The sequence below is a fragment of the Nilaparvata lugens genome, chromosome 13, assembly GCF_014356525.2.
Source record: "Nilaparvata lugens isolate BPH chromosome 13, ASM1435652v1, whole genome shotgun sequence".
Lineage (NCBI taxonomy): Eukaryota > Metazoa > Arthropoda > Insecta > Hemiptera > Delphacidae > Nilaparvata > Nilaparvata lugens.
This window is the reverse complement of record NC_052516.1, coordinates 4,864,818-4,888,605: the sequence shown is the minus strand read 5'-3', so window position 1 is coordinate 4,888,605 and position 23,788 is coordinate 4,864,818. Positions and strand designations below refer to the sequence as shown.

The window sequence follows — 23,788 nt, the reverse complement described above, 5'->3', positions numbered from 1 at the left end:
ATGTTATAAATCGTTAGTTCGAAAATTCCCCGTTTTTCAGGTTAGGCACTACAGTAATCGATTGACACTGATAATTTTTTACATTGCTTTAATTTTCCTGTTAAAAAAAATAACAAAAAAATAATTATATCTGGTTAAAATGTTCTGAATTATCATTTTTCCTAATAGAATTGGTAAAGTGATTATAAATTACAAGTAATATTGTGTACAAAATAAAAACAAAAAACAGATGATGCTCTGCCAATTGGAAGCTGCAAGAGCACACACACATACACACAAATACAGCAGCAGCAGGCTATTTTGTTCTGCCTTGATGTCTGCTGTATAAACTTGATTATTTATCCCTTTATCTATTTTATTAATCATTTTTCCCATGTATTATAACATAAATGAATCATAATCTTTGAATAATGTTTCGTAAAAACAACAAGAACCCTCATTTTCTTCAGAAACTAGCTAATCGGGAGGTGAGTTATCGTAGTAGTCTGCATCCAGTAACATAACATTTGTTTATAACTTATGTTTAATTGCGATTATGTTGTTTAAATCCTTAGATATTACTTAAATACCCTTTATTAATTCTTCCACTGTTTAAATATGCCTAGAAAATATGTAATGTGTGTAATAAAATGTTCAGGTTAGTCAATTGAAAATTATTCAACGTCTTTGTCTGCAATTTATTTGTTTTTTTTTTGAGAGAACATCTTGTAAACATAAGTTGAAAATATTTTTTTTTGACTTTTTGATACATTATCCAGTTTCTTGTACTGAAATAGAATAATTTTTACACCGTAAACATTGCAGGGAATTGGCTGTCCACAATTTTGAGAAGAACTGAAAATATTATTATATCTATTTAATTTATTTAAATTATAAGTTACGACAGATTTCTACTTCTTCATTAGCTTTTTCTGATTATAACTATATTCTCTCCTCTCATTTCAGATAAGTGGAAACTTTATTAGACAGGGAAAAGCCAATATCCAAAACTCGCCTGCTTCCAAGCTATTCAAAACTATTCCGTCGAGATGTGTATACCAGTTGAACAGTGTCATCGATCTTCCAGGAAAGTAAGTTTTGGGGTTTTCATTGACTCATCGATGGGGAAAAATTGAAAAATAATAATATTGATTCTTATAACAGTTTCCACATGTTTTCATCAAGTCAGTGTGTTAACACTTCCATAAGAACATGGTAGTATTTTTTCGCTCAGCAAACATAAATCTACTGAGTTGATATATCATAATAAGCACAATAATATTATTGAAGACTGAGAGTCAGAACATATCAAGCGTTTTCAGTTGAAAACCCAACCAGCTAATCGGAGAGCTTTCTGTCCTGCCGACTGGAAAACGACACCTGAAAAAACGCTTAGTATAGTCTGGCCCTTTTCTGCAATATTATTGTGCTTCCCATGATTTATCAACTGTTCAGTAGCTTCAAATATTTAATAATTAGATTCTTCTGTGAAGTCATAGGTAATACCAAAATGTTTTATTTGGCTGATATATTTCTATTCCTGATGAGAGTGGAACCATAGTGGAGCGGCGATGATGGAGTTTATTTATTTATTTATTTATCACATTGTGTAAAAATACTTAACATGAGGAAAGGCACAACAGGCTTATGCCCAAAACTGTCCCATTTCCAATTTATACTATACTGTCCAAATCAAAATGTTGGTTATGTCACTTTCACTTTTCAAAATACAATTTACGCTCTTCAATTCTCAGATAAACGATCAAATTTTGAATCAAATAGATACTATTAGAGTCTAGAATCAATAAATCTATAAACAGTATCTTATAGATTGAATATATCAATAAACAGTAACTTAATAGTTATTTGAAAAGTCTAAATTTTGAATGAAACTGGAAATTTTTGAGCTAAAAACTTCACACTTTGCAAAAAACCACAGCTGTTTAGCGGAGAAGGTAGCTGAAAGTGTTGAAAATAATTTAGCACCATGTACCGTATCTGAACGATCCAATATGTTCTGACACAATAATTAAATACATACATACTCTTAGGTACCTACTCCGCGACCCATATACTGTCGAAACAGTGGAGTGACAAAGGTAGAGTGTAGCAGAGAAGGTAGAGTGTAACAGAGAAGGTAGAGTGTAACAGAGAAGGTAGAGTGTAACAGAGAAGGTAGAGTGTGACAGAGAAGGTAGCTCAGAGTGTTGTAAATAATGCATATATCTAAATGCCTCCGCTTTCTTCCACCTTCTACTCTACCGTCGCGGCTCCACTATGCTCTGACACATTTGAATACAGATAGAAAATAAAAGTTAGCTCTCTATGTGACCAGGCCCTCCATCTTTGTCAGGGGGTCAAAACATAGTAGAGTGGCGAAAGTAGAGGGTAGCGAAGAAGGTAGCTGAGATTGTCGAAAAGTAATGCATTTATTCAAATATGTAAGATCTCAGAACATGTTAGAGCAACAAAGGATAAAAGGTAGGAGGTAGACATTCTAAACACCCTCAGCTATAGTAGGTCCACGTTAAGATATAACGTGTACCGTATTATAAATTACATGCCTTAAATAGTAAGTTCTAAATAAAAGTTCTAAATAGTGTGTTTGTCTTTTCGGTCTCAAAATTTTATAGTTTTTCAAAGTTTGGAATTTTCTAATTAATTGTGATTGATTTAATTCAATTTTGAAGTATTTTCAATTTAAAAATAATTTTTGTATGTTTTGAATTGTAAATTGAGTGTGTAATAGGAGAATGAGTGACACATAACCTAGCTACATTTGGACTGTTGTATAAATTAGAATTGGAACCGTTTTGGGTGTAAGCCTGTGGTACTCTTCTGAAAGTTGTGTAATTCTGAATGATTGAATTGAATAAATAAATGCAACACTCTCAAGCTTTAAACTACCTTCGCCACTCCACTATATTATCAACCTTACTCGGGTTAGCTAAAGTTTATATTGTTGTCTCAAATTGAACTAACTGTTTGTAAATAATCCATTTACAATATTTCATTCAATTCATGGAGAATATCATGTATATTTTTGAATACGGCAACAAAAATTACAGTATTTCATTCAATTCATGGAGAATATCATGTATATTTTTGAATACGGCAACAAAAATTACAACCTGTCGAACGATCTCGTTGTCACAGTAAGTGAATGAATTTATTCATTGAAAAAATCTGACTGCTAATCTCGTTCTTCATAATACGGTACCGTAGCAAAAAAGTGATTTAATAAAAATGTTTCAATTCCATTTACATTTTTCGTCTGTAGCAGTCACGTGTTTATGGGCACCACCCGTTAGTTTGTAATCTATTAATTTCATTTTTCAAATTTAATTTTGAACTTGTCCTTTGTTGCAGCCACGTGTTTATGGGCACGACCCGTTGCGGGCAATTTCTGCTGACCTATTCGTTTATAACACATACGGCTCGCAGCACGCTGTCTCAACGCAACAAGTACCAACTGCACTGGTGGCTGTTTCGGCCAGGTGGCCGCGCGGCCAAAGTCGCCGAAGTGCAATTGTTTGCAGACTATGCGGTCACCAGCATACTCACTATTGGCATTGCTCAGTGGCCGACCGTTAACGAACGGCTGGTGGTTTATGGATTCTGGTGAGTGCATATATTAGCCTGATTATTAGGTAGAATTAACAGTTAGTATTAAATAATATTCTTCTTCTTTCTCTCTGCCCCGGTGTGCCTCACAGCGTCGGGGTAGCCTCGGACAACCGCCTCCAGGTGTCGCGATCCGCAGCCAGCCTCCTCATCTGCCCCACAGTCTTCCCTCTCTCCTCTCCCAATCTTCTAATGTGTTCATCATACGAGTACCGGGGACGTCCTCTCTTCCGTCTGCCTCCTACAACCACATTTGCGTACTGTTTCACTTTCCTCTCATCGTCCATCCTCTGTACGTGACCCCAATATCCTAATTGCTTTCTGTCGATAACTTCTTTTACATCTTTCATTCCAATTTCCTCCCTGATGCGGTCACTCCTTACTCTGTCTCTCAACGTCCTCCCAGCCGTTCTTCTATGGCACTTCATTGCCACTGCCCTTACTCTACTCATATGCTGTGTCTTCATGGGCCAACTTTCCACCGCATACAGAACTATAGGCTCTATTATACTTTTATAGACCCTATTCTTCACCATAGTACCCACTTCTTTTTTCCCGAAAATACAGTCTTTGGTACCATAGTAAGCCCGGCTAGCCTTGTTGATTCTGTTTCTCAGTTCTTCATCCAGTTTTCCATCTTCATTTATAATGGTGCCAAGGTACTCGTATGATTTTACTTGTTCCATCTGCCGCCCCTCCACTTCTATTATCACTCTCTCACCTTCAGTTCCATTCACCACCATCACCTTGCTCTTATTGATATTCAGTTCCATACCTTTTCTCTTGATCTCTTCATTCCATTCGATTACAGCTGCTTTTAGTTTCCTTTCCGAGTCAGCAATCAGAACTATATCGTCCGCGAACAGTAGAGCTTGAGCGAAAATGGGCCTTAAATTCCAGTGTCCGACTGTCATTCTCCCCGTTCTTCGTTTGCAGATTTTATGGATTTCATCCATTACCATGGTGAATAATAGTGGACTCAAGCTGTCCCCCTGTTTTATCCCCCTTCTCATTTGCAGAGGTCCTGATATCTGTCCACACGTTCTAACCACTGCAGTGACATTATTGAAGACACTTTTAATAGCACGCTGTAATTTTTGTGGCACATTCTTAGCAGCCAATGTCTCCCATAAGGCTTCTTTTGATACTGTATCAAATGCGGCTCTCAGGTCCAGGAACGCCAGATATACTTGCTTGCCTTTTTCAATAGATTTTGAGCAGATCGATCTTATTGAGAAGATGTGGTCTTGCGTCTGCCTGCCAGGCCTAAATGCACACTGTTCCTCCTCTAGCTGTTCTTCCACCACACTTCGCAGTCTTTTCTCTAATATTCGAGTGTACACTTTACATACCACTGAAGATAAGCAAACTGCTCGGTAGTTTTCACAATCAGTGGTATTTCCTTTTTTGTGGAGTGGAACTATAATATTTTGTTCCCATTCTTTTGGAATTGTACCTTGTTCCCAAACCTGCTGCAATAACTCAGTGAGTCTATCTAAGAGACATTCACCCCCTTTCTTCAAATATTCAGCTTGAATATTATCAATTCCTGCTGCTTTCCCATTCTTTAACCTTTGAACAGCCTCCCTCACCTCATCCTTTGTTATTCCAGCATCCATCTGATGTACTTCATGAGCATTGTCATCCAACTCCAAATTCACTTCTTGCACCACCCTATCTTCATTGAACTTGTCTTCAAAAAATCTTCTCCATGTTTCAAGCACATCTTGAGTGGTTGTCACCAGCTGACCTTCCTTATTCTTAATAGACCTTGCCTGCTTTCCAAACTTTCCTCGCAGACTTTTGCAAACTGTCCAAAAATTTTTCACATTATTTCTATAGTTTTCATCTATTTCTTTCCCAAACTCCTCCCATGCCTTCTTCTTTGAATCTTTGACAGCCCTCTTTGCTTGATTCCTGCACTCTATGTATTTCAGCCAATCTTCATTTCTTCCCGACCCAGTGTATCTTCGGAAAGCCTTCTTTTTGTCCTTGACCTTCTGTTTAACTTCCTCTGACCACCATTTCGTCCTTCTTTTGAATTGCCCCACTTTTCTTTGGCCACAAACTTTATTTGCTGCTTTCAATAATGTTTCTTTGATACTTTTCCATTGAAACTCAATATTATTTATTCTGTTCTCTTCTTCTACTTGAGTTTCAATTTCAGCTAATTCCTTCTCTACTTCAGTTTGAAATTCATTCTGTTTGTCCCTATTTTGCAATTCCTCACTCTTGATCCTCTCATATTTCCTTTGTCTGATCGTGGCTATTCTTTGGAATCTAGTGTCAGCAACAAGAAGTTTATGGTCTGAGTCAATCTCTGCACCCCTTATGACTTTCACATCTTTGACCGCATATCTCAAGGTAGAAGGGTATAGAAAGTAGTCAATGATACTTTGGGTGTCTCTTCCTTCAGCGACAAAAGTTATTTTATGGATGGTCTTGTGAATGAACCATGTATTTCCGATCAACAACTGGTTATCTATACAGAATTCCAATAGCCGCCTACCATTATCATTCAGCACTGATTCACCTGCATGTTTTCCCATACACCCATGCCACTGTTCATCCTCATTCCCAATCCTTCCATTGAAATCACCCATTAGAAAAACTTTTCTACCTGTCTCCACTTCTGATACAGCTCTTTGTAGATCTTCCCAGAATTCATCCTTTCCAATAACATCTGTATCTTCGGTTGGCCCATACACCTGTATAATAGAAATTTTTATTGAAAGTTCAAGGTCTATTCGCATAATCCTGGGACTTTTGGCATTCCATCCACTTATCAAATTATTTGTATTTTCATCAACTATGATACCAACTCCTCCTTTCAATCGACCCGCATCAGTTGTTCCTGAATATCTGAGCACATATCCATCATCTAGCTGTCTCTCTCCAATCCCTCGTTTCCGAATCTCACTTATTCCTAATACACTCATTTTATATTTTTTCATCTCCTCCACTATTTCAACTTCTTTTCCGGTCAAAGTGCGCACATTCCAATTCCCAAATCGTAAGTCAAGTGTCTTGTCCCATTTCTTATTCCTTAAATTCCGGTCCCGTCCGAGGCTATTTAATGTACTTTGAATCCGAGCTTATCCAGCGTGTGGGGGATTAGCCCAACGACGCCTTCTTTGGAGTACTTCTTTGTCTGCCTCCTACCCTTCGACCTGTCCGGCTTGGGTGGCCCTGCTGGTAGTTACACTACCGCCGGCATAGCTCTCTGGGTCTCAGGAGGACGCAAGCCCCTCCACCAACGGCAAGGTGTTGTACTCCCTAGGAGGGGATTAAATAATATTAACAGTTAATATTAGATCAGATATACCGGGAATCTGATAATTTTTGACGGAATCGATCTCGAATCTTAATTAGGATCAATCTCGATAAAGAATCAATCTCGACGATAATCGGAGCGAAGGCGAGCGCTGGCATTGAAGACATCCACACTCTCGCGCTAGTCGTTATTTGTACGCACTTGACGAGTGTGTGGAAGCGGCATCATAACGTTTCAAATGTCCGACTGTTAGGGCCGTTTGCACAGTCAAAGCTTAAACTGAATTTAATCAGCTGGTGGCTTAAACTCAAAATGAAACACATTATAACAAACGAGCCTTGATACGGATTTAATCCCGTTTAAAATGAAATTTAGTTTAAACTGGCACTGTGCAAACGGCTCTTAGACGAACAAATAAATGTTCTCTGTTCACCTGTACAACGGCTTCTCATCTGCAGACTTACTTCGAAGCCACAGCCTCCAACGTTAAGGTTTTCGCCTTAACAGACGTAACGGACATGTGGAACGATACGTTAGTGGCCAGCCTAAGGCTCAACTCACACTTACGCGACTCAGGTCGAGAAGAGACTGGACTCTAGTCGAGAGCATGTGCTTCCAAATGGTGACACTCAGTCCAGTCGATTCTAGTCTCCGCGACGACACTATTTGAAAACACATGCTCTCGGCTAGAGTCGAGTCTCTTCTCGACCTGAGTCGCGTAAGTGTGAGTTGAGCCTTTAGGGGCGTTTTCATTAGTCAAGTTTACTTGAATTCAAGTCATCTTAATTTGTGCAATCTTCTGTTTTGCTATTCAGTTCAGTGGTTGGAATCGCATCAGGTTATTCGATCACTTTCAAAGACTCTGCTTATTATCTAACAATATTCTGTTTTTTTTTCGCAGCAATAATGCGGAGGATTATCTGGAGGAAGACCACAGACGCTACTATCTGACTATAACGACGCTTCCTTCTCTTGACTGCAGAGATTGTCTCACTGTGGCTGCCTCGTTCGACGAAGAAGGTAAACTAAACACTCGTCCGATCTCCACATTAATAATCTTGAAATTGTCTACTTATTCAGGTCAACATTAATCAATCTTGAATTTATCTAGTTACTTGAACCAGCGACAAGAACTAATCATCTCGTTATCATCATGAGAATGTAACCATTCAGTTTGATATGAATTGATCCAGAAATTGTATTATGGTGAGATATAGGGTACTTTGAATCCCAGCATTGGTTAAATGAGAAACGTTGTTCTTATCTATAAGGAGTGCTGGTACAGTAGTTGACCGAGCGAAGTGAGGTCTAAGATTCAAGTCGACGGTTTGGCATTTCTCTTGAAGTTTAAATGTTTATATGTTGCGCATTTACGGCGAAACGCAGTAATAGATTTTCATGAAATTTGACAGGTATGTTCCTTTTTTAATTGCGCGTTGACGTATATACAAGGTTTTTGGAAATTTTGCATGTCAAGGATAATATAAAAGGAGGAAGGAGCCTCCTCCATACGCCAATATTAGAGTAAAAATCAGACTGTAGAATTATTCATCATAAATCAGCTGACAAGTGATTACACAGATGTGTGGAGAAGCCAGTCTATTGCTGTATTTCTATATAAGGTCTACAGTTTCAATCAGGTACTTGTGGATGAGAATACTGCGTGAGGTCTACTGTTCACAGAACTACTAGTTTAAATTGGATCTCTCTATGGTTATTTACCAATAATTATGTTGTTGAAGACGTAGAATAGAATATTGGCAGAAGCACATCGTAAAACTTATAATGAATTTCTGTTCGGAAGGAAGAAAATACCGTCGGCTCTTATGGGAGTGTTTACACATTTCAATGTGCCAAATGTGTGAACGCTGTCGTAAGAACTAATAGTATTATTTTTTGTTGAATGAAAAAGACTAAGAAATTGTCAAAAACCACAGATTTATTGATACTTAGAAAGACCGGTTTCGGTTATTACACCATTCACATCAATCTCTGATAAAATAAAGAAATGCTTATCAGTTTAATGCTTACTAATGCAGTTAATGCTTATTAGTTTATCAGAGATTCACAATGGTGTAATAACCGAAACCGGTCTTTCTAAGTATCAATAAATCTGTGGTTTTTGACAATTTCTTAGTCTTTTTCATTCAATATGAATAATTACCACAATATCAACTTCTCAACTACACAAAAAGTATTATTTTTTGCATAGTAGAGCACACAGTCATTGAAAAGTTGGCTTCAGTTATGAATGAAGAAAAATAGATAATAATTATGAAGACTTCACAGCGAATTGGAGATTTGTATCAGCTGTGTTACATTATTCTTCGTGTGATATTGAATGTATCCGGAACTCAAATGTTCATGTCATTTCTAATTCGAGTTCCCGTGACAGATGGTGACGCTACTATGGGAAGTTATCATTGTCCCAGTGTACAGCCTGTTTTATAGTATAGAGGCAATAATTTTTGAAACAATAGAATTTATCAAGAACCCTTTAATTTTATGATAACTAGTTCCAACACTTTGAGAGCCAATTTGAAGTGAAAATATACGCTTGAAAATGACACTTGAAGAGGTGGAACTGGTTGTGTTGTGATGAAAGAAAAGAGTACTTGATAACTTTTAGGCTCAACTCACACTTACGCGACTCAGGTCGAGAAGAGACTCGACTCTAGTCGAGAGCATGTGTTCAAATGGTGACACTCAGACCAGTCGATTCTAGTCTCCGCGACGTCACTATTTGAAAACACATGCTCTCGACTAGAGTCGAGTCTCTTCTCGACCTGAGTCGCGTTAGTGTGAGTTGAGCCTTATTGTGTTTCAATAGATTCAGTAGCCTTAATAAAAGTGAGTAGGCAATAATTTTGGATTTCTCAGTGTTTCATTAGTAATTTTTGGTTGTTTTCTTTCGCAGACATGGCAGCCAACTGGGACTCATGCGTGAGCCTGTCATGCCTGAAACACGGTCTGACCATCCACTCTCTGTTCGACGTGACCCCGCCCTACCCCAAGTTCCACCTGGATATCAGTCTGAAGCTGAACAACAGCGTTGTCTTCAACACGGTCAACTTTCTGCACGTCCTCTCCTTCCACCTCGAGAACCCCAAACCCGACAACAAACCACCCACCAGCCATCAGCACACCATTGTCGCCGACGAAATCAATCACAGGTGAGAATAAGGGCCAAGCCACAAGGAGCGTTTTTGCACTGGCGGCGGACGAGTCGGCAAGGAAGGAAGCTCTCCTATTGGCTGATTATCAGCCACAGAAGTGGGGTGGTCCGCTTCCTGGGCCTTGAGACGGAGGAGGAGTGAAACAACAGGGTTCCCGAAGCTGCTACAACAACCACAAGATACCTGCCCTGCCGAGTCGTTTGCCACCTCTGAAAAAACGCTTCATGAGGCTTGACCCTAACTATAAACGGAATCAGGCCAAATTATTGTAGAATCGGTAGGACCAATCAAATTCATTTGCTGGAATTACAAAATACAAATAGGAAGGCTCACACTTACGCGACTCAGGTCGAGAAGAGACTCGACTCTAGTCGAGAGCATGTGTTTTCAAATGGTGTGACGTCGCGGAGACTAGAATCGACTGGTCTGAGTGTCACCATTTGGAAACACATTCTCTCCACTAGAGTCGAGTCTTTTCTCGACCTGAGTCGCGTAAGTGTGAGTTGAGCCGAAGGGTCTTAGTTCGTCAAGATATCAGGTCATCATAATGAGCATGTTTATCGAACCGAAAGTACTCAGCGATGGGAGGGGGTATTGCCCTTGAACGAACGTTGGCAAACGGCCCATACTATGCCATTTCAGTCGCTATGGAGCTTTGGAACGTACAACATCGTGTGTCTGCTGTCGAGCAGTTTTTTTTTAGAATCTGCAGCCACAGTGCAACGTCTTTTCCGTCGATATTTTAGAGTTGAACGTCGAAGTGCAGTGCCTGATTGAAATACTGTACTCCGATGGATTGCAGCGTTTAGAAGAACTGGCTCTGTGATGAAAAAGAAACCACCTGGTCTTCCCCGTTCAGTTCGTACTCCAGAAAATGTAGACCGAGTCAGTATCGTCTATGGTCTCATGTCGTCTAGCCGATCGTCTAGGATTAGTAACAACTGCCGTTCTGGCTCGGTCTGCATTTTCTCGGTCTACAATGTGGATCGAGTCAGAATATTGACGGAAAAGACGTTGCACTGTGACTACAGATTCATTGTTTCTAAAAACTGCTCGACAGCGAACATACAATGTTATACGTTCAAACGCTCTGAAACGGCATAGTATGGGCCGTCTGCCAACATTTGTTCAAGGTCAATATCCCCTCCCGTCGCCGAGTACTAGCGGATTGAAAAACATGCATTTCCTCTGCACCACTCTGTACCTATTTTGACCATTTCTTGAGATACCAAAACAGATGGGAATAGAATAGAATGGAATAGTTTTATTGATCAAAAAATATATAAGTATACATGGATCTCGTCTCGAAGTTGAGCCGTTCAGTTCGTCATGTTTATAAAAGCCTGTTGAAATATTGTAATCATGATTCACGCGCTTACATGAGTTTACATGTAAGCGCTGCCTTTTGTTTGTTACTATTCTTAGGGATTTACAGCATAAGGAAAAGATAGCATAGCTTATGCTATAGTCAACCGCACGAAAATAGTCGGATGGAACGGCTGAGTACTTCCTTAAGTTGGCCGTCCACTAGAACCGTTTTCTTCCGAACTAGCATCGGCCGAAACTACCGAACTCGTTCGAACGATCGCCCAACAAAGAAAGGAATAGATGCTCGTCCATTGCAACAGGTTCATACGGCCGTGCACGTCCGGCTCCAGCCGATCAATTTTTCCATCCGAATTGAGATTTTCCGGCTCTATCCGGCCGAACTAACTAGTCGAGCTGAGACAACAAAGTGTTCCTAACCTAAAATTGTTTCACAGTCTTGTTTGTTTTGTGAAGTTGATCTGTTTTATAAAGTTGTAACTATGGACAATGAAAAATTGATAAGTTTGGTTCAGGAGCATTCTTCATTGTGGGATATGCGAGACAAAAGATATCATGGTCGTGATGTTCAAAGGAATCTCTGGACAAAGATTGCTGAACAAATAGGATCAGAAGGAAAGATTAGTGTGATGAATAACAGCTAATTTAGTGGATATTTTGTTTATTCAATTTTCAAAATCTCAATATAATCATTGTTTATGAAAAATTTAGGTGGCTATGATAGTAGTTAATTCAAGATTTAATAGTTCAGCCAACTACTGAACTAGACTGACGTCAACGGTTCCAATGGACGACCATATTCGGCTAAATTAATGGCCGGCAGATTCGTCCGATCCAACGGCCGAACGGATCGGTTGAATACGGTTCCAGTGGACGGTTACCCTACGACTACATCTTTGTGTTACCATGTTTGAAAAGTGTGTAGTGTGTATTTTCAAACAAATAAATATGTGTTTGACGTGAATGTGATGTGTTGTTACTTGACAGAGTGGGCCAAATGATGACAGTCAAGTACCCGAAAGAGTACGCCGTGCCCTACGACATAAACAAGGCGTTCAAAAGCGCCAACCCGTTGGCCAAACTTGTCATGAAGCAGACTCAACCCCTTCTACTCCCGCCTCCGGTTCCAACACAGCCGCAGCGAACTGCTTCCGTGATGCACTCCAAAGAGGTCAGTTTTTATCGAAATGTTTCCGAAAATTGTGTCGAAACTGATTAGATTATCACTTAGGCTCAACTCACACTAAGCGACTCAGGTCGAGAAGAGACTCGACTCTAGTGGAGAGAGCGAGCATGTGTTTTCAAATGGTGACAGTCGCGGAGACTAGAGTCGACTGGTCTGAGTGTCACCATTCGAAATCACATGCTCTCGACTAGAATCGAGTCTCTTCTCGACCTGAGTCGCGTAAGTGTGAGTTGAGCCTTAGACACAGCGTACTGCAAACGTTCTGCACTTCAAACAGATCAGTTTTTAATTTAAAATTCGGTGTTTCCGAATATTTTGTCAAAATGGATTAGATTATCACTCATCCACAGCCTATTGCAAACGTTTTGCTCTCCAAAGCCAAAGAGTGACATGTACTTGTGTTTCAAACTACAGCTGTTCCATCAATGTATGCAGAATGTACTATTATATAATACATGATGTGTATTGTTGTATATTATGAACTGTATGTAATGTATATTTGAATTTCAATCCAATGTACTACTGTGACTGTTTATTGTAGTGGTTTATTGCCCGTTTTTATTGTGCTGTATTGTATTGTGTTGACTGGCCTATATGTCAAATTGTGATGTACTATTGAGGCTAATAAAGATATTCTATTCTATTCTAATATTGTAAAGTAATGGAATATTGTTTGTATACTAGTAGCAAGAGCCTAGAAGGAAATCTGCATTGAATATTTTTCTTGATAGAAAGCCTAGATATTCTCCAACCACAGATTTATTAAAAATTGAGATACCGGTTTCGGCTGTTACACTATTGTCAATGATCATAATGGAGTAACAAGCGAAACAGTATCTCAATTTTTAATGAATCTGTGGTTGGAAAATATATAGTCTAATATCTACTCTACCACAACCTTCACAACTACTTAGAAAAGTGAATATTTTTACTTGATCGTTGGTTTGAAGCTTTGCTGTGTTATAACTATTTTGGAAACGTTTCTCAACGAACAGTTTTGTACGAGTAATACCATTCTATATAAGATGTGTTTCTGCCCCAGAGAATCTGCAAGTTTCTTGATATAGGGTTCCATTTATCTGATTATTTTATCAAATGGAATGGGATCTACAGACTTTCATCTGACAGGTATCCACCTATTCTAAATGTTTGAAGTATTTCCAGTATTTGCTTTAGTGAAATTTATCAGGTGGGATCTGAAAACTCTGACACCTGACCTGACGCCAGCCAGGTCACTCAGCCATGTCTGAGGCCCTGAAATTGATCAGGTGCGACCTGAAATCTCTGACACCTGACCTGACGCCAGCCAGGTCACTCAGCCATGTATGAGGCCCTGAAATTGAACAGGTGCGACCTAAATTTGGTCTAGTGTCAGAGTTTTCAGGTTGCACCTGATCAATTTCAGGGCCTCAGACATGGTTGAGTGACCTGGTTGGCGTCAGGTCTAGTGTCAGAGTTTTCAGGTCGCACCTGATCAATTTCAGGGCCTCAGACATGATCTAATGATTGTTTTTAGGCAACAGGGACCGATGGCTTAACTTGTACATCTGAAACATTGGAGTGACCCGAGTAAAAAATCTGATTGTGGTATAAATCGATGATTTTCTGTGTGATATTGATTGTATAAACACTGTTGGAGTGAATAGAAAACTAGAGTTGTAAACTTTTCGTTACAGAAATCGTCGAGACAGTGGTGCATCCGAATTCCAAACCTGGCCATGAAACCGGTTTCAATACGGACCAAAGTTTGGAGGCGGAGCATCATTGATCAAGCGGAAAAGGTTGGCTTACAAGAATCTCTCGGTGTTTTGTGGTTGAACCTGGTCTGCTCACTTATAAATCTGAAAGCTTCTCACTACTAAATCTCATTTCTCACTTCAAAATCTCACTTCTCACTTCTAAATCTCACGTTTCACTTCTAAATCTTACTTCTCACTTCAAAATCTCACTTCTCACTTCTAAATCTCACTTCTCACTTCTAAATCTCACTTCTTACTTCTAAATCTCACTTCTCAATTCTAAATCTCACTTCTCATTTCTCACTTCTAAACCTCACTTCTCATTTCCATGTCTCATCAAGAACGTTTCTCTTGATCTTTTTTTAACACTTGTTTTGTTTCTCTCAATTCCATCATACTTTTAAATCTGAATTTCTCCCCACGAATTTTTCTTTTGATTTATTCATAATATTTTTTTCCTCCACCTACTGTCTAAAGTACTTACTTTACTCCCTGAAACATAATACTAAAGTGTCACTTTTTCGCTCTAGGTAGTAAAAAACAGAAAAACTCCCTACGGAGTAAAAGTGACTCCATTTAAATAACATGGGAAGCATCTCTATTTTAAAAACTTACATGGTAATAGGTTAGAAGGTCGCTCAGATGAGAAAGCGTAATAGAGGTGTCTGTCATTGAGTCAACTGAATTCAATACCACAACCAGAAATTTGATCAACTCATGAAATATATGTTTGTATGATATTATATTCTTAATATTAGTAGACGATAAAAATTTATACAATTTTTAAAATATTTTATTCTATTCAAAATACCAGCCAACAAATATTTTTGATCTGCATTCTGCAATTCAAATCTGAACCGCGTGATCTGGAGTCAGCCATTTTTGGTAGCCCAGCTGATATAATTGTTACACTTGGCCGATAGATAGGGCAATCAGCAGTGCCTATCAGACGACCGGTTTTTAGGTTTTAGATTTTAGGTTATGTTGTTAGGAAACATTGTCACCAATTTATTCGTAAGTTATTAGAATGATTTAATTTGCAGTTTCTATAAAAAAATGTAGATGGAGGAAAAATGTTGTGTACATCACGAGCGAAAAATACTTTTTCTCCCTCAGGAAAATTGTTGCCCTCGGCTTCGCCTCGGGCTTCAAACTTTTTCCCTCAGGGAGAAAAAGTCGTACTTTTCACTCTAGATATACAAATAACTATATAGGTGATGGTTTCTTGATCCATTCCGAGCTGCTTTGTATAAACACACTTTTTTATGTATTTGAACACAACATGCAGTCGATTATTAAGTAAATATTAAAAACTTTTACTTACTGACTGGAGTACTTTCAATCGTACTGCATGTCGTGTTCGAATATTTTTATATTTCTCTCAATTTCCATGCGTGTGATAACGGTTTTTTGAAGTATTCATAACGATATTCATCGATAATTCATTTGGCTCAGTACTCTTTTGAAACGATTGAAGTAAAGAACGTTTCTTTTGATTAATTTATAACAGTTCTTGAGTTTAACTCAATTCCCATGCATTTGATAATTGTTTGAAACATTCTGTTTCTTTGACCTCTCAGATTGATATTCAATTCATTTGAAACGGTTGAAATAAGCTACAATACTTATAGTTTTTGCATTCTCTCTTCTTGTATTCCCTAGTTTCAATTCAGTTCTTGTGTCTTCTGTTGATTTCCATGATACTTCTAGATCTAAATCTCTCAACAAGAATGGTTCTTTTGATAAATTTATAATAACTGTTGTGTTCTCTTAAGTTCCATGCAGTCTCAACAAGAATGGTTCTTTTGTTTAATTTATAATAACTGTTGTGTTCTCTCAAGTTGCATGCAGTCTCCTGTTTGATATTCATCTATTCATTAGTGCAAGGTGTATCCTTAGTTTTTCTCTTCCATTTAGTGTTTTCTTGTAAAAATTAGAATAATAAATGAAATAGATGAAAATAATCATTCGGCATGTGAATTTGATACAGGAGGGATGCCACAATATAGTTTTCCTTCTTCTTGCATTTCCTAGTATCATGTGTTTGATTAATATTAATTCTGTATTTGATTTAAATTCTCAATTCTTTTTCCATGATAGGCTTACAACTGTTCTGGGGGGCTTTCTTTCATGGTGTATGAATTTCAATAAGATTTCTCATCTTATTTTCATTGATTTCAATTGATCTACTCTACTAATTTCTTAGTGCGTGTTTTGTAAATGTTCTTTGGAATTTTTCTTTGGTTTGTAAATCTTAAGCTCCGAATAAAACAAGTTATGGCTAGAGAATAGTATCCGTGTTGCCAATTTATTTTGGAAATTGGAACCTCTCCAAGCAAGGCTATATGACGGAATATATATTCAGTAAGACAACCCTGTACCAAATAACCCAGTACCAAATAAGTGTTTTCAAATTTATGAATATCCCAGAAATATTTGTGTTGTCAAATATATGAATAGAAAATATCCAGTCAGTCATCTGGGCTTGCTTGAAAAGATAGAAATTTCGAACAATTTGGCAATACAGATATTTTGCCTAGGTTTCAACTTGTCTTCTTGAGAGCAGGAGATTGTCTCTCATCCATTTTTATTTGATTATATCAACTAAAGATATAATTTCTGTTAATTTATTTGTGATTGGTTTTAATCTATTCTTTGGGTTCCTTCATAGGTTGATTTTGATTGACTCCTACTAATTTTATTGTTTTTCTGCCAGGCTCTTTGTTCAGGTGTATTTGAAAAATCTTATCAATTTTCATAAATCACTACTAATTTCCGAATTTTTCCTGTCAGCTTAAAGAATCTACGTTCAGTCGAATCAACGTTTAAGAGTGTAAGGGTTTGGAAAAGTTGTTTCCTGTTTTTTTTTTATAAATTTAGACTAATTCTTGTGTTTTCTCCGCCAGGTTTATGCGTTTGAGGAATCGGAAGATGGCGGTTGTGAGCCGAAATTAAAATGGTACCGCCGTAAACGTCTGGCCGACAAAATGTACGAATTTTGCAGCGATGAAGACGACGAAGACATGGAAAATATTCGACCGCCCGACAAATGCGGCTCAAAACTCCCGCGCTACAAATATCTGACGCCGCCGAAAGTCGGCTCCAATGATACGCAACATCCGGCCAAACGACACGCGTTGCACGCTACGGACAGTGCCGCTCCGTTCGCCAAGATGATACGCAACATCGGTAATAGTGATAACAGTGATACGCGTTTCATGATACCGAACGTGGACTCTTGCAAACGATTCCTTCACAACACACAATGGAAGACTGATTTGGATAGCGAGATTAGAAATGAAACTAACAACGATGCTGCAAGTGATTGTAGTGCGAAATCGAATAGTTGTAGTGTAGATGAGACTTGTTGTGATATACAGCTCCGAAACATGGATACTGTTAACACTCCTCCAACAAATGTTCCAAAACTAGAAAGCTCTGATGAGCTCAGTAGTGTTATAAATCAGCCAGACATGACTAGTACTGAATCAAATTCCAGGATAGACCAGCCCTGTTTTAAAATACCCCAGCAAGACATGGATATTTCTAAATCAAATTCCAAGTTAGACCCAACCACTTGTGATATACATCAGCAAAACATAGATGAACCTCTTTCAAATAATAATACACCAACATTGAATGAGATCAGTGATTGTGACACAGAAACCTTGAAAACAATCTCCAGTCCAGTTGAGACCAGTTGTGATCTACAGCACAGAAACATGGATAAACCTCTTTCTATCAATAATACACCAACATTGAATGAGATCAGTGATTGTGGCCCAGAAACCTTGAAAACCAACTCCAGTCCAGTTGAGACCAGATGTGATATACAGCAAAGAAACATGGATAAACCTGTCACAATACAAATTCCTCCTATAGACCTTCCATTTTGTGTCACCAGTGAAAAGAAGTCGGAACCATTATTGAAGGAGCCTGTATTTTTGTGTCCAGCTGCTGTGAGTTTTCAGAAAATTGTGAAAATTGAAACAGATGTTGCCAGTTTGCTTGATACTGTGTCAAAAGTATGTGATGATTCAGTTGATACTGTGGTAGATTCTACTCCAGTCATCCATGACACTTTAAAACTCAACTGTGATAGTCAAAGTATCTCCAGTTCATGTGATGTCTTATCAAATCCTTCTCCAGTTGATACAGTTTCAAATACTGTGGAGTTGGCTCATGGTGCAAAGGATGATGTTGATATTGTATCAAATCATCCAACAGAAAACAATGACGTCATGGAAACAGAAGTAATCGACGACAAAAATATTTCTGTATTAAATCATCCAACAGGAAACAGTTACATCATGGAAATAGAAGTAATCGACGACAAAAATATTTCTGTATCAAAGTCAAACTCCCAAATCAATGATAGTGAAACTGTTTGTTCGGTGTCAAATGATTTTGTATCAAATCCTCCCTTGATACATACTGATACTTGCAACACTTCAAATGATACTGTATCTTGCTCTTCCAGTGATATTTTTAACAGTTCCAAGACTTCCGTATCTGAATCTTCCTTGACAAAAAATGACAAACGTTTGGTAGAAACTGTATCAAATATTTCTGTAGCAAACATTGATATTGTATCAAATTCTTCTCCAATGAATGTTGATGTCTCCCCAACAAAGTCTGATACAGTATCAAATTCTTCCTCAACAAAAGCTGATATTGTATCAAATACGCCATTAACGGATACAGAAGTGGTAACAAATTCTACCTCAATGAAAACTGATACAAATTATTCTTCCCAAAACTGTGATACTGTATTAACTCATCCATCAATGAACTGTGATACGGAATCAAATCCTCAATCTACAAACGCCGATACTGTATCAAAGATCACTGATACTGTATCAGATTCTTCTGCAGTGAACTGTAATACGGAATCAAATCCTCAATCTATGAACACCGATACTGCATCAAAGATCACAGATACTGTATCAAATCCTCAATCTATGAACACCGATACTGCATCAAAGATCACAGATACTGTAACAGATTCTTCTACAATGAACTGTAATATGGAATCAAGTCCTCAATCTATGAACGCCGATACTGTATCAAAGATCACCGATATTGTATCAAATTCTTCCGCAATGAACTGTGATACTGTATCAAATTCTTCTACAACGAAAAGTGATACAGTAGCAAATGATTCCCCAACAATTTCTGATACTGTATCAACTCCAGCATCAATGAATTGCGATACTGTATCAAACACTTCCCCCAAAAAATCTGATTCTTTATTAAGTGCTTCCTCTAAATGCACACCTAAAGACAACCTGACCTCATCAATCTTTGTCTACAGTAGTCCTAGTGATACTGTATCAAATCTGAAACCCCAATTTGATACAAGCAATATAAACCACGACGTTCGTGCCATAATAGCCGACTGGGAGGCTGATTCCATCTCATCGATGTCACCACAATCTGAATTCTCGTCTTCTGTAACCACATGCAACTCACCGAAAGTTTTAGATCTGGAAATGTTGGGTGAAAACTGTAACGAGAGACACATGGTGATACAGAGGTTCCTCGAGATACCACCGAGGTTCGGGATTACAGGGAGGAAACCCACATGCTCGCACCAACATAGATGTCCGAACATAACCTCAAACGATTCGGTTGTGAAAGTGTTCCAACATTCTAATGTAACTAGATGTGTTCCCATGAGGTTGTCCACTACCCACTTTCCGCCAATCAAAATTCGCGCCCTACAACCCCACAACCGAATTCGTAGGAGTAATTTCAAATCTGACCTACTTTTGCTTTCGCCGCCACTCGCCTCCTGTGTGCGGCTAGACAAGGAGGAAGATCTGAAGAGAAAGAAAGTGGTGTGTTGTGGTGGAGGGGGTGTGAATAAGAATGACGGAGAACGTAGGGGTTGTTTTAAGGGTGACCTGTTGCTTTCACCTCCGTTGAGAGAGGTTAAGGAGGAGAGGAAGAGGGGTGAGGGAGAGAGATGGAGAGAGGGATGGTGTGGAGGGGTGAACAAAAGTGAGGTTAGGACAAGTTTTCCTAATAAAGGTGAGGTTAGGACAGGTTTTCCTAACAAAAGTGAGGTTAGGGGAGGAATTCCAAACAAAACCGAGGTTAGACTCCCGAACAAAGGTGAGGTTAGGACAGGTTTCCCCAACAAAAGTGAGGTTAGAGTGGTGGGGGGTAGTTTCGAGGTGAAATGGAGGCGAGATGGAAACACCCCCGGCGAGTCTACAGATCTGAAACGCAAGAAAAAAGAGGATAACCTGGACGAATTTGTGGATATCCTGGACAACATTGTGGGTCGCCGCATGATATCCGATTGCTCCGTACAACTGGATCGTCGGTTTATCGAGGTCGACGAAGAGATGATATCCACGATCACTGATATCGAAGACGACGATCAAGCGGTAGGGTTCCATTGTGCGCTACCACTGCATGTTCATGGGTCAGCCTACGCACAGATGCAGATGGTCTCCAATCACAAGGTGGACAAGTTGAATGTGGACTGTGTGTTGGTGAGGCAGAACAGTTTGGACATTGAACAGTTGTGCTCCAAGGCGGCTGAGGTGATCTGCGAGTGTGAAGGCTTCAAGTTTTGGTTTTGCGACGACTATGACACGGAGATAGTTGAGATCTGTCCGCTAGATGGCAGTGTGCTGATAGTGGTGTTCATGCGGTTGAATGTGGAGCAGGTGAACGTGGGTGTTGCCAGACCGGTGGTGGTTGATCAGAGGCACTTCTACGAGTGCAAGTGTCTGTTTGTGTGGAGCACAGAACGGCAGGAGTGTTGGTTGGAGGCGTTTACGCATTTGAGACCTGTGCCGCAAGACCGGGACCAGGTGGACGGATGGAGTCCGGCAAGTAAGGAGGCCGAACGCATGCGCCGGAGGGGTGAGACGGGGCTGTTTCACATGCAGCCGACGCCGGCGATTCGCGCATTCGTGCATCGGTTGTACGATGAGGATGATAACCAGAGTGAGTTTATTTTTATTCAATCATTTAACATAACAACAACTTTCAAAAAGTACCACATGCTGAAGCCCAGAACGGTTCCAATTCTAATTTATGCAACAGTCCAAATGTAGTCTCTAGGTTATGTGTCACTTCCACATTTTGGAATTATACACTCCAATTTACAGTCAAATACAAACAAAGAATTCAGATTTAAGCAATACAGAGCTGCTCTGATCTATTTACCATCTTTCTCATTTTTTTCTACTGGTGAACATACCAAATGTCCCCATCTCTACCCTTTGTGCTAAAGGGATGAGGATGGTTTTAAAGTAGCATTGTTATGACTTACTTTCCGTGTTCATGATCACCATTATAAAATGTTATGAGTTGGTCTTGGTATGTAAAGTTATAGTTTTGGTACATCATGAGAAAGTCCTTGAACTGCGTGCGGGCTTTCCAATGTTATCAACGGACTGTCTCGTGGTATGCTGACTGTAGTCGTTACTAGAATAGTATCTGAAAGCAATGAATCTAAAGGTGCGTACAGATTTACGCGCCGCGAACATGAGCAATTCACTTTTAATCAGCTGATGCCAAGCTTTTTATATCTATATCTTATACCTTTTCTGTAAAAATACAGATATAGTCAGCTGATTAAAAGTGAATTGCTCATGTTCGAGGCGTGTATATCTGTACGCACCTTATTATGTACAAGACTAATTCAAGGTTGATTGGTGGAGAAGACTTAGAAGTATTAACACCGTCTAAGGCTGGCCACTAAACATGTTCATATAGCTCACCAACTTTATCTCTATCACTGTAGAGAATTATTTAGAATTAGAATGGAAGAGAAACTAGAAATCTAGAATAATATTATTGGAATATACATTCCAAGTGGTTACTATGAAATTAATTCAGTTCTTTCTTGTCCCAACAGCTGATTCGGCTCTAGAAGTCCAAGATCCCACCAACCTAATGCTGTTTCGCCTGTATCCGGTCAACAGCAATATCACTATTAATAGCAATCGCATTGTGGTGCTCTGATTGGACAATTAGGCGAGCTGTGATTGGTCAACGCAAGAAATGGGGCTCTCTGATTGGTCAATGCAAGAACTGGAGCTCTGTGAATGGTCAACGGTAGAACTGGAGCTCTCTGATTGGATGATTTGTGTAGGTATCCTCATTATTCTCATTAGTGAACATTTTGAAGTAAGGTGCCGTACATTACCTATTTCATTCAGTTCAATATTGAAGGAGAAGGAGAGAAGAGTTCATTGTACTTTGATTTAAACTGTTCTAGGATGTTGGCGGTTTGATTCCCTCGAGTTTAAATAGTACCATTCATACAAGCTCAGTGGGCCTGAGTGGGAATAGTTCGATTAGAAGTCATAGGAATTATATTGTCACTGTTTAGTGTAATCAGCTTAATAGTCTCAATCCTAAAGCAGTTTAAATCAAAGTATTATTGGCATATGGTTACAAGAGGCGTTAGAAAAGTAAGATTTCCTCATTTTTTTCATAGAATATGGATTTACTCACAATTCTACTTTACTCCAATAAAAAAACTATTCTAGTGTATGGTTTTGATTGGTATTCTAAATAAACTTGTGGATCCAGTTTTCAGTGTGAAAAAATAGATCTTACTTTTCTAACGCCTCTAGTATTGGAGCTCTCTGATTGGTCATACCTCCTCGAAAAAGAGGAGTATAGCCTGTGTTTAGCCAACGCTTGAAATCGAACTCAGTGATTGGTCAACGCTAGGAATAGAGCTCCCTGATTGATCAACGCTAGAAATGGAGCTCTGTAATTGGTCATCCGTCGAATTTGAGCTCTAATGTGATTGGTTAAATCTAGAAATGGAGCTCTCTGATTGGTCAACGCTAGAAATGGAGCTCTTTGATTGGTTAGTGCATCTCTTGAAGGCGTTGACAGCTCACCAAAAGTACGCTAAGCTGATGAATATATTGTGATCTTAGAATGATATTGATAATTACTACTATTAATTACGAATAATGTTGGTACTATTTAGAAATAAGGAATTCTGTAATTATTTTAGTAAGTTTTGCAGTTGAAAATGTTGGGTGTTCAAGTTTGTCTGGTAGACTTTCAGTTCCAATAATCATGAAACAAGTTGAACTCAATTTTAAAATTGTTTTTTCTGACAAAATTTAAGCTACATTACCTGTGTTACAATTTTTGTCTTCAGTTTTGTTTTACAGTATTTCCACTATGCTCTCTATTAATAGAAATGATGATATACCTTATCTTGAGTTCTTTCCATTTTATGAATTAAAATAATTAATAATTAACTGAAAACAGTTGTAGCTCAATTAATTCCAAAATTTTATTATATTGCAATTTTTTACGTGACTAAAGGCCTACCAGATGAACTTAGCATGGATTCATGGATTGTATTAGCTATATATTCTTGAACAGCTTCCTCATACTGTGTTATCCTTTTGTATTTATCTAGATATCTTGTCAACTGGTCAATCACCTACTTATAATTTTTCTGTGTTTTTGTATCGTTTTAGACAATACT

General features: G+C 38.6%; 2 protein-coding genes across 5 annotated transcripts in view; both read left to right on the top strand.

The window, feature by feature from the left end:
* LOC111056978 overlaps positions 1-23,788 on the top strand; it is a 486,313-nt gene that overhangs the window by 204,325 nt on the left and 258,200 nt on the right. The gene's annotated exons all lie outside the window — the stretch shown is intronic.
* On the top strand, positions 246-22,416 carry LOC111046230. The gene is made up of 9 exons (XM_022331729.2): positions 246-467; positions 946-1,070; positions 3,349-3,600; positions 7,779-7,897; positions 9,795-10,050; positions 12,367-12,550; positions 14,242-14,346; positions 17,211-21,267; positions 22,184-22,416. The coding sequence occupies exons 1-9, from the start codon at positions 411-413 to the stop codon at positions 22,288-22,290; spliced, it is 5,262 nt and encodes a 1,753-aa protein (XP_022187421.2). The 5' UTR covers positions 246-410; the 3' UTR covers positions 22,291-22,416.